This window comes from Pelophylax lessonae (genome assembly GCF_965119305.1).
Source record: "Pelophylax lessonae genome assembly, chromosome: 4".
NCBI classification, from domain to species: Eukaryota; Metazoa; Chordata; class Amphibia; order Anura; family Ranidae; genus Pelophylax; species Pelophylax lessonae.
The window spans coordinates 423,217,561-423,229,465 of NC_138771.1; the positions used below are offsets into that span (position 1 = coordinate 423,217,561).

The 11,905-nt window shown below is 44.7% G+C and overlaps 1 protein-coding gene across 1 annotated transcript in view; it reads right to left on the reverse strand.

The window, feature by feature from the left end:
• Positions 1-11,884, reverse strand: part of IK (IK cytokine) — a 74,324-nt gene extending 62,440 nt beyond the window's left edge. The window contains exons 1-6 of the mRNA XM_082255004.1: positions 11,797-11,884; positions 8,720-8,783; positions 7,272-7,364; positions 7,080-7,139; positions 6,162-6,329; positions 5,037-5,151 (exon numbers count right to left, since the gene is read on the reverse strand). Coding sequence (XP_082111130.1) covers positions 5,037-5,151; positions 6,162-6,329; positions 7,080-7,139; positions 7,272-7,364; positions 8,720-8,783; positions 11,797-11,812 — 516 coding nt within the window. The 5' untranslated portion in view covers positions 11,813-11,884. The remainder of the gene's footprint in view (positions 1-5,036; positions 5,152-6,161; positions 6,330-7,079; positions 7,140-7,271; positions 7,365-8,719; positions 8,784-11,796) is intronic.
• Positions 11,885-11,905: the final 21 nt, after the last annotated feature.

An 11,905-nucleotide genomic window follows, 5' to 3' on the forward strand; every position in this document is an offset into this window, starting at 1 on the left:
ATAGGACAGATTGGATAAGGTCTTGCGCGAAGATTGGTCCACAGACCAACACTTCAACCAAACCAGGCGGCGAAACAACACCGCCACACTGTGCACACGTGCAGCCACCGGTACCTATATCCAAGTCCGCATCACACAAATAATTGACACCCTGATGGATTTGATCCACCATGGCCAACGTCGCCGGTGGGGCAGAATCAGCCACCAGGACGCGTCTAAGCACCTGCGTCCAATTCACGACAGCCTGGGCTGCCATAAGTGAAGCAAAAAGAGCTTTTAGCATAGAGCCAGTAATAGAATAAGTATGACGAGCAAGAGACTCCAGTCTCCTGTCCGTGGCATCCCGGAACACCGGGGGTATCCTCTGCAGGAACCGCAGTGGACTTATTCAAAACCGATATCGCGTGATCCACCGGAGGTGGCACACACCAACACTCATCAGTACCGGGCGTGAAAGGATAACGCAGCTTGAACCTACTCGGCACCGCAAAAGGCTTGCGTATATTGCGCCATTGTTCCTTAACAGCGCGCTGAAAATCATCAGTGCAGGGAAAAACCTGCGATGTCTTGCGCCTTTTCTGCGTCCCATAAGCGGCCAGGGCAGCAGGAGGACATGGTTCATCCTGTAAGCGCAGTGTCTGTTTGATAGAAGCAACCAATTCATCCATGAGTGCAAGCTCTTCAGACGAGCCAGGGGGAGAATTATCAACCCCTTCAAACTCTGCCTCCCCTTCAGACCCCACAAGATCCAGGGAGGAACGGGACCCCGATAAGGAGACCCCAGCCATGGCAGCCCCATCACCCTTCACCCTATGAATCAGAGGAAATTGAAACTCTGGGCCTTTTAGTGGATTGAGCAGCCACAAGCATTTGCACCTGAGCAGCAAGGTTAGCCACAACCGTAGCCAAATCACCCCCTGGGGGGGGGGGGGGGGGACACAGCAGTCCCTTGGCCTCCCACCAGGGTGGCAGGGAATTTGCTTTCCTGAGAATCCATGCCCCCAAGTATGTGGAAGAATAAAGGGTTAACTGCCCCTTTAAAAAGCGCGGCGAGCGCAGCCCACCACACACACACACACCAGCACAAGCCGACCCCCACAGGGAAAAAGTACAACTCAGGCAAGGATACAGGGATAGAGAGGTAAAAACCTGAAGAGACCGCTGCTGCTGCTGCCTCGATCGGTGCGCCCAGGGAAGAGGAAGTGATGTCACGTAGGGCGCTCTATTAAAGCCTATGGAAGGCTACAAAAAAATGGCCGCCTGCAGTGCTAACATGCGGCCGGAGCGAGCGCTGCCAAAATGGCGGCGTTTGGCGCCGAAACGCCGCTCCTCCACACACAGTGAAACCGCCAAAAACACATGCAGTAAAGTAAAATAATGGCGGACCGCCGCAGCGATCGCCGCAAATGTGCATAACACGATACAATCATGCCCCGCAGCACACAGCCTGTCACACAGTAAAACACAGCACATAATCTGACACAGAACAGTGCAGCATAGCCCCCCTCCTTGCAGCCCACAGAATGCAGCCAAGCAGACAGGGAGACCAAACAGTGTGAACAGAGGCAGGGTTTCACAGTCCCAGACTGACACCCCCCAAACAGACAGTTCCCCACACAGATACACTTACCTTCTAAATGGCGTGGGGAACCCGCACAAGCGAACAAGCCACTGTACATGGGACAGGGAGAGTCGCAGTCAGGACGCAGGAGAATTGCGTTGCGAAACCGCATGGCGTCCAGTCAGGTAGCCACCTCACCATAGCATCCCTGCATCGAACAGGGATGGGTCGTTCAGAGTGCCAGGAAAAGTACCTGACTGAACGCTCGATGGCAAGCTGGGAAGCCACTAACCCACAACCTGCGAGCAGGGGAATCAGCCCGAGACCCAGCCCGCATGATCCTCTTCATCAGAAGACCTAACTAACGCTGACAAAAGTAACAGCTAAGTAAAGAGAGAGAAAAAAAACTCAAATAAAATCAAAAAAGAAGAGAAAGGCTGAGACAAAATGCCCCAGCATAGAGACATCCAGCTACTCCTGACAAGCTAGACATTGAAACTGAGGTATGGATACAGGAAGTAGGGAGGTTATTGACTGAGGGGACCACCCCCTGGGGGTGGGATATGTTAAAAGCTTTAATATCGACATATCCTGTTGCCTAGCTACTCCTACGGAGCAAAGGTCATTAACCCCATAGTGACGAATATGAAGTGGCGGCGACTGTCGGAGGAGGTAAGAGAAATCTCTTTGCAGAGGTCTAGTGTGGAACTGTGCAAATGGAACCGCTTTGAAGGTAGACACCATCAGGCCCAGCACCAGCATACAAGTCCTGAGAGACAACCGACTGCTGGACAACAGAAGTCAAACAGCAGCCTGCAGCTTCTAGGCCTTTTCAAGTAATAGAAAACACCCTGGCTGAGGCCGAGTCTAGAGTCAGACCCAGTCAGCCAACTTGGTGGACGGAACCAGAGCAAACATCTGGAAGTTTAAAGTCTCCTGAACAGTCCACACAGTCGTGTCCAGGTTGTTCTGTAGAGCAGTCGGAGACTCTGCTCGTAGATCGTCCAGGTACAAAAGCACCGCAATCCCCCCCGCTGTCCCAACAATGCTAGCGCCGGGGCCAACACTTTTGTGAACACCCGAGGAGCTGAAGCGAGACCAAAAGGGTAACACCATGATTTGAGCATGCTCCTCACTCATAGCAAGAGGAGGAAACGCTAATGACCGACATATAATGGAATATGAAGGTAAGCGTCCTTGATGTGGGGATGCCACTACAGTACAAATGGACCCCATTTGGAAATTGTGTACCTGCACAAGCGGTTCAAAGCCTTGAGGTCCAAGATTGGACATACCTTGCCTTCCTTCCTGGGAACTGTATTTCATTAGAAACCTTGAAAACCTTTCCGAACAATCACCCCTTGTCTGGGAACAAACGCAGACTGGAAGGAAAGAACCTCGCTGGAGGATAAGGCCGAACACCTCAGACACGGGTGAGGGTGACCCTTCAGGCAGAAGAGGGCTTTTCTGCAGGTCTGGAAGAACCCGCTCTCTGTGACGAGACTCCTCGCCCCTGGCAGCCTGTGGAAGAAGAGTAAGACTATCCTGGAAGACTGGTCCACAGATCAGCATTTCAGCCATATCAGGCGCCGAAGGACCACTGCTGCCACGAACAGCCTAGAAACCAAGGGACCTGCATCCAAAGAGGCACCACAGACAAAACTGCAACCCCTAGACCAGGCATGTCCAAAGTCTGGCCTGCGGGCCAATTGCGGGCCTGCTTTAATACGGCCCCACGGGTGATTTGGAAAAATCTATTATTGTGGCCCCTGTGAATCCCTGAGCGCAGGACCCCTGGGATCTCTGTATCTTTCAATGCCGCGGGACTGCACATATGCCATATTAGTTCTTTTACCGTTCATTTTATACATCCTCTTATATATGCTACTGTTTTGAATGACTTCTACTCAAAAAGATGATCAATCCCGGCCCACTGCATCCAATCTTAGTTTTTCCTGTTACTTGTGAATACACTATTGTTAACACCCACCGCCCGCCCCCGCCAGCTTTATATCCCTTGCTTAATATGGCCTCGGACTAAGTACGATTAGGGAGCACTAAAAAACACAAATAAATCTGGCGCTAGTATTACAGGACCAGTGCCCTCTCCATGATAATTGGCATAACACCTGGGGGTCAAGTAGCAGCTGTGTGGGAATAAAAACACACCAGGAGGGATGTTCAAAAAGTATCAGTCACACAAGGGTTAACCACATATAAAGCACTATATGAACCCACCGATGAGGATTACTGATGGCAGCAATAATAGTCATGAATGATGCCAATGTAGTAAATAGAACATTGAAAAAAGTTGTCAGGACAACCACACGAGAATTAGGCACTCCTCACGCTCCTTTGCATTGGGTCACCGCACATGCCGCTTACCACCAGCGGCTTTATAGCGGTTCAAGCCTAGTTTTGGTCCTCCTTCCCCCAGGGTCCAACGTTACGTCCGGGTCCCCTTCCCGGTCGGCACTCATTGTGGGTGATCGGAGCGGCCACAGAAGGCGATCCTCCTTGCCTCCTATGCCGGGCATTGTGTGACCGCTTTTCCACCCTTCCCTGTCCAGGATTGAGGCATTCCATTATCTCCTCACAGCCCGAGCAAGGAACAACTGTCCACCCTGCTGCATTGTTCCTGGCTGGTTTTATGTCTTCACACACACTGGATGGTCACCAAGCTGTGAGTTTTTAATCCCTTATTTTGACTTCATCATTGCAGATCCAGCAGGGGTCAATGTACAAGGTGTACTGCTGTTTTATACATGCATGGAACTGATTTTGAATAAAACTTTTCAATGTTCTATTTACTACATTGGCATCATTATGACTATTATTGCTGCAACCATAAATAGAAGTGCAATAAAAAAAACTGTAAACAAGATTTTCAAAGCATGCTGATGAGGAAATTATTCAAAATAGAACCTAGAACTGTTATTGCTGGAAATGAAGTAAGCAGTTTTGTAGTTTTTTTTTTAATTGATCACTTTTTAGTTTATCACTCCAATTAGTCACATAAAAACCTACATACAGTAGAACAGTTTGCTTCCCAATTTTTTTTCTAGAAGAAACCCTCAAAGTGCTTTTTTCCACCAACTTCCAGGTACAGGCATAAACTCTCAATCCTGTTGTCCTCATGTACAGTAGTACAGTATGAAAATTGTAGGTGTTGTGATTACTAGTTTACACAGGCTCTACTATTCTGATACTGTAGAACACCCCATACATGTTTGTACTTCTGCACTGCCTAGGACTTCCACACTGAAGCTACACTTTTCAATATCTAAAAATGTGGTACCTGACACACTGAGCAGCATTACATGAAAGTTTAGAACTCAAACCACTTCTAAACTCCATCCCTTCTTACTGATGTGTACCATTGGTACAATTGGTTCCTACCACCTGTCAGTAAAAAAACACAAATTCATATACGTGTCCTCTAGAGGCAGCTCATTGCAATTAGGATCAGTGTTACCTTTTGCAGCAGGGCAAAATCCAAACCTTTCACCAAGTGAGTGTGCTCCATGTCACCACCCAAGAACTTGGACTCCTGGATCAACTGACGCCTCTTTTCTGCTGCAGATTTGTCACTGAATAGAAGAGAAAGCAGTGTTAACCAACTTATCTTTTAACAATTAGAAACTCTTTCACTTTGTCCATTCAACGCAAAGGGACCGATTCTCTTAAAAGAATAGCCCTTCACCCACTTATATTTGCCTTCCCTGCACTTTTCCATAACTCCATTCTGTCTAAAACTGGAGTTCAAACCTTGTATCAGATTGTCATAGCTTACACAAAGTAAATATCTTGCTACCTTTCCTAATAGGACAGTGCTCAGGCCTCATAATTGGCCACAAAGACTTAAAAACATTGCACCCTGAGAGTTCCAAAGAAGTACAAAGCAGAAGAGGAATGTAGCAATTTTATTTTAATTTCGTTTTTTTCTGGGCTAGCTAGGGAGATTTTTTACCTTACTTTTTGTTCTGGTTCTAAGTGAGGAGGAAATCTTCCCAACTGGTGTACAAAGACCAGAAGATTTAACCTTTTCCTTCTCTATATGAAACCAAAGTAACAGTTCTGGCTGCAGGTTAGATTTTGTAATTTCATTAAAAATATAAACTAAGGCCAACCATACATGGGTTGAACTCCAAACTAATTTTCTTTCGAAAATTGTAACTAAGACTATTCGTTCGAATTTCACACCATTATTTGGCTGCAGCAATGCTTGATCGAAATTGAGTGATAGGCATGTTGGAAATGTTTGGAAAAACAAACTAAATTTGGAATCCATGATGGGTGAATCGTGTGAGAAATATAATCGCATGGGCTGTGACCTGGAAAGAAAAGGACTCCCGGACACTAAATTTATTTTCTGTAGCAACATGAAGTGAAATTAAAAGCGTGGTTGGTCGAATTTTGAAATCAATGCTGGCACCATCGGATTACAAAACACACAACAGTTGTATGGACCGATCATTTCTCTAAAAAATGCTGCTACTTCAGATTAGCAGGCTTCATTTTATGGACTTCAAAGTACTTGTAAAGCAAAGTAACTTTACTTTCATTAAATAAAAACGTCTAACTGTTTCTAGCAACTTACGCTTCTGCTGTTGGGCCTACTGCTCTGTAGTTGGCTGTGGTGCTGATAAGTTCTGTTTCTTCGTAGTCCTTATTGACTCCATCACGTCGTTCCTTGGCTCTGTCTCTGTATTTCTCTGCAAGCTCCCTCTCCCGCTCAATCTCCTGCTGCCGTAATTTTGCATAATAGCTGCACATAAAAGAACAGAGATGTTAGAGCTGCATGAAAGAAAATGACTGCCTCGATCTCTGCCTCCACAAGAGAAATGGAATTATTTCCCAGAAGACTTCACATTAATTCCACATATATTTGTCTCCCCTCTTCATTATAGTTCACAATTTTGCTAGGAGGGATTACCAGTACATTAATATATCTTATAAAAAGGAACAATACAAATGTTGATCCCTATCTGTAAGGAATGGGATAGGGGAACAACATTTATTTTACTGCACTTAGTTTACATTGCACCATGATGAGAGATATATATACATATATTTACACACACACATACACACACTTTGTATACTGGAATGGAATTTATAATAATGTCCTCTTTTCCCTCTAAATATTTTGATGAAAAAAAAAGTCCCATTGTGTATGGCCTGTAATTTTCCTAAATAAAAAAATGTATAATAAAACTAAGAATCTGTCACAGTACAATACCTTTTTTTAAAAAAAAATATGAATTCTTTATTCAGTTTAAACTCTTCCATACAGAATACAAAATGAAGAGGACAAAGCCTGTGAACAGAATTGAACTACATCTTTATTATCAATATAGTTCCAAACAAAATTAGTTAAATTGCTTTCCTCCCTACATCAGCATTGCAGTTATAAGACTTTTTCCATAGACTGTATTACGTTATACTATATAAAGACAATTATATAATGTTGCTGCTACCTAACAAGAATCAACCTACTGTTTTTCATCCGATTTACCTTTTTTTCTTTCTTCTGCGGGCAGCTGGATCTTCATCCTCATTATATTCACGTGGCATTCTAAAAACGATAAAACACACTGATAGGTCAACACTAGTTAAACAGCATACGAAGTCTTAAAATAATCTACTCTTCCAACAAGTTCACATTAAATAGGTAGCTTGTGACATTCACAGCTAAGAAAATGCTTACTCATGATGGCGAGATTTAGTAGGGGGCGCTGAAGATGGAGTAGACCGAGGGGTCATAAGAAGTTTACGGAAGTCTTCATTTGTAAGTTTTGACCTACAAGAAACAAAAGATTATGTAAAAAAAAAGAAAAAAAAAAAAAAAAAAAGGGACACAAAAAGACATAGAAGGAATTATATGTTGGTTAACCTCCCATTTTTTGACAAACCATGTTTTAGAGGGGAAAACCCCAGGGGACCAGTGGGATAAGGCTGCAAAGAGCACTTTAAAGGATTTAGTAAGATGACAGAGTGGTAAAATCAGCCATACCATTCCACATCTTTTACCCAGCATCCCTAACCACAGACAAGCACAGCTCAAAGCGATTGTAAAACGTTCTTTTTCTTCCCCACAGTATCTCTACTTGTGATGCCTGTACAAAGAATTGGGGGATGGGGGTAGGGGGATCAGTCATTACCATTTCATGAAGGAACAGACAACAATACAAACATTGTCCCTAGTTTTAACCTTTCCCCTCTCTACTAAAAAGGTGTTTTTGTCTGTTTACCAACTGGAAGTTATTTTCCATTGTTTTCTGTCTTAACAGGAAGTGGGATGAAATCTTCCCAGTACTGAAATAAGTGGCAAAAAACTGACAGAGGCTTTAAACCCCTTCCTACACTTTCCAAAATAAAATGAAAAGCATTGCCCGGAGTATAGCTTTAGGTAGCATAATGAGGCCATAGGCCAAATTGAGTCTACCACTCTGTCAAGCCTAAATTCCGTGACATTGTAAAATTAGGTTTGAAATTAGTCAATATAACTTAAGACTCTGTTCACATGCCAATGTATAGTTACTTTAGATCAAGGGTCTTCAAACTATGGCCCTCCAGCTGTTCAGGAACTACAATTCCAATCATACCTAGTCATGTCTGTGAATGTCAGAGTTTTACAATGCCTCATGGGATGTGTAGTTCCACAACAGCTGGAGGGCCATAGTTTGAGGATCCCTACTTTAGATTCATTCCTAACAGGAGACACACTGCTGTATTAGGTTAGGTACTATCTCAAGGTTCCTTGGCAAACTTACCATTAGCTTTAGAAGATTTGTCCAGCCCTGGAATAATTATTAGACACCTTTCACACGATCGGACTGATCAGATCCGCCTGCGTTTTTCAGGCAGACCCAATCGCACCACCCATTGTCCTCTAAGGGGAGGCGGATGCCAGCGCTGACATCCAATTTGACAAAATTCACTGAAAACAAACGTATACATTTGCCATCTGTCCAGAAGGTCGGATTGGATAAAAAATAGACAGGCTGAGAGCGAGACGAACCTGTCATCTGCCTGCTCAGCGGGGATCAGATAAGCAATCCCCTCTAAGCAAGCGGAGTCGGTCAAAACTGAGCCGTCCCGTGTAAAAGCGGCCTTAGTGAAGACAAATCACCCTATGCTTGGTGTAGTACTTACTGGAATGAATGCAAATCTTCCACCTCATGGCCATCAGGAGCCAGAGGATTGGAGAACAGCTCACCTGGAATTTTAGGAAAGAAAGGTAGTCATTAAATATACAGTAAAAGAAAAAAAAAAAAAACGACATACATTCATCCTTCTGAAAATAAACTACTCCTACAGAAAGAGACCTTGCCCCTTCAGGGCAATCGCCAGTCCCCACTGCTGTCACATGAAGTGTGGGGTGCATACATTTAAAGTGGTTATAAAGGCTGAAGGTTTTTTTTATCGTCATGCATTGTATGCATGATGGTTAAAAAAAACCTTCAGTTTGCAGCTCCCCCTCAGACCCCTATTACTCACCTAAGCCTGATCTTGATCCAGCGATGTGCATGAGAGTAGCAGCTCTCCCGGGTCTCTAGCTCCTCATTGGCAAAGATGCAGCAGCAGGAGCCATTAGCTCCACTGTAGGACTGTATATACACAGAGAGAAAGGCTCGGGAGCGAGCAGGCACGAGTGCTCCCATAGAAAGCGGCTTGCTATGAGGGCACTCAGGAGAGGGCAGAAGGCCAGAACACAAGCAGGGGACCCAAGAAGAGGAGGATTGGGGCTGCTCTGTGCAAAACCGTTGCACAAAGCAAGTAAGCATAAAGCATGTGTTTTTTTAACCACTTGCCGACCACGTACAGGCAAAGTGACGTAGTACTACGTCGCTCGCCTGAGAGCCTCTAGGGGGCGAGCGCGCCGCCGGAGGCGCTCTCCCACCCCCGCTCATTCCCTAACATGTCCGCACGTGTGACCAGCGGACCCGATGTCCGCCAGTCACTCGCGATGTCCTGCTGGAGAGGGAGAAAGGCAGGCGGCTGATGTAAACAAAGCCGCCTGTCATTCTCCCTGATCTAACTGCAGAGATCATATACGATCCTGCTATGTAGGATTGTATGTCTCTGTGGTTACATCACTAGCCACGCCCCTTTACAGTTAGAAGCACGCCCCTAGGGACACACTTAACCCCTGCATCACCAATAAAGTTAACCCGTTCCCTGCCAGTGTCATTTTTACAGTAACAGTGCATATGTATAGCACTGATTACTGCAGTAATGTCACTGGTACCCCCAAAAGTGTCAAAAATATCAGTCAAGGGTCCGATCTGTCTGCTGCAATGTCGCAGTCCCGAAAAAAAAAAAAATCGTAGATCGCCGCCATTACTCGTTAAAAAAAAAAAAAAAAACAATAAAAATGACAAAAATCTTTCCCTTAGTTAGTAAACGCAATAACTTTTGTGTAAACCAATCAAAATACGCTTATTGCGATTTTTTTTACCAAACATATGAAGCAGAAAACAAATTGGCCAAAAATGTTAAAAAAATTTTGATTTTTACATTTTTTTTTTGAGAATGTTATATAGCAGAATGTGAAAAATATTGTTTTTTTTTTTTTTTTTTCAAAATTGTCGCTCTTTTTTTTTGTTTATAGCGCAAAAAATAAAAATCGTACAGGTGATCAAATACCACCAAAAGAAAGCTATATTTGTGGTTAAAAAAAAGGACAATAATTTTATTCGGGTACAGTGTCGCACGACCGCACAATTGTCAGTTAAAATAACAGTGCCGAATCCCAAAATAGAGCCTGGTCAGGAAGGGGGCAATTCCTTCTGGTCTAAGAGCCGGTTCACATAGGCGCGACCCGACTTGCCGGGGCGACCTGTGAAGTCGCCGTGCGCAGCTCGCACCGCGACCTCGGAGCGGCATGCATGGACTTCATATCATTGAAGTCAATGCAGGTCGCTCCAGGTCTCTCCAAAGTAGTACGGGACCATTTTTCCAAGTCGGAGCGACTTGTGTCGCTCCTATTAGAACGGGTCCTGAGCTAATCTATGGCAGGCGACCCACGGGGACTTGTCAGGCGAAGTCCCCCCAGTGTGAACCGGCTCTTAAAGTGGTTAAACATTCTTTGTAATAGAAATAAGCAGGATAGGTCCTCTTTAATGTGAGATCTGGGGTCAAAAAGACCCTATCTACCCTTAAAAGCAAAAAATAAATAAATAAAAGTCTTTTTCTTTTCAGCGTGAGAAAAAAAAAAAAAAAAAAAAGGGCCCTTTAAGTCCGTTGGGAGGAAGCAACATACGAGGTTGCTGCAGTCCTCCAAGGCCATAAAGTCGAGTGGCGGCCATCTTGCCCTCACTCAACTTCCTGCCTGGGACATGGATGGACTGGATTGTTTTCTCCCGCTACCGACAGCGCCGGTAAGCGGGGAAAACCACCAGGAAGGCACCACTCCTGCCGCCCATAAAAGTGATCCTGCGGCGAATCTGCCGCTGTATCCACTTCTTATGTGAAAGAGGACCTGCCCTGTATGAAAATACCGGGGTTAAGGCTGCTATCTGCTGCCTCAACACCGATATTTAACGTCAAAGTTAAATGCGTCGGGCAGTCCGGAAGCGCTTAAGGTTTGCCAAGTTAGGTATTTATTTACTCACTGCAACCTCCTTATCTTTTATATCATTTTACCAACAACTTGGGTAATTTATTGCATTTGGTTGCACTAAAATTCCCTTTAGTGTTTTGTACTGAAATCTTGCGTTTCCTAGACCTTTGCGGTAATATTGCGTGACATAAACAATTTGAACTACCGCTATTTTATTCTCTACGGCAGGGATCTCCAAACTATACTATTGTAGTTCCAGTTGTTCAGGAACTACAATTCCCATCATGCCTAGTCACGTCTGTGAATGTCATGCCTCATGGGACGTGTAGTTCGGCAACAGCTGGAGGACCATAGTTTGGAGATCCCTGCTCCAGGGTGTCTGCTTTTAGAAAATATTTAATGTTTGGGGGCTTTATGTAATCTTTAGGCCTAAAAGGATTTTTTTAAAACGTGTGCACCAAATGCAAAAACGAAGAAAGGGTTTAGGCAGAGGAATGAGGAAAAGGAAGGTAAAGCTATGTACACGATGTGTGTGTGTGTGATGTATTTCTATGCATACACTCCTATACCGACCTCCCCTGTATGGGGGGCCTCCTCTGTCCTCTACACCCCCAGTCACACTATACCGCCCCGTTAAATAACATTATCTCTTATATTAACTACTTACTGTCCCTCTCAGGCATCTTTGCAGTCGTATCAACAGCAAACCGGAAACAGGAAATACTACAGCGCTCCCACAATTCCCTGCACACCGACACGACCTGCAGGAAGCTTCC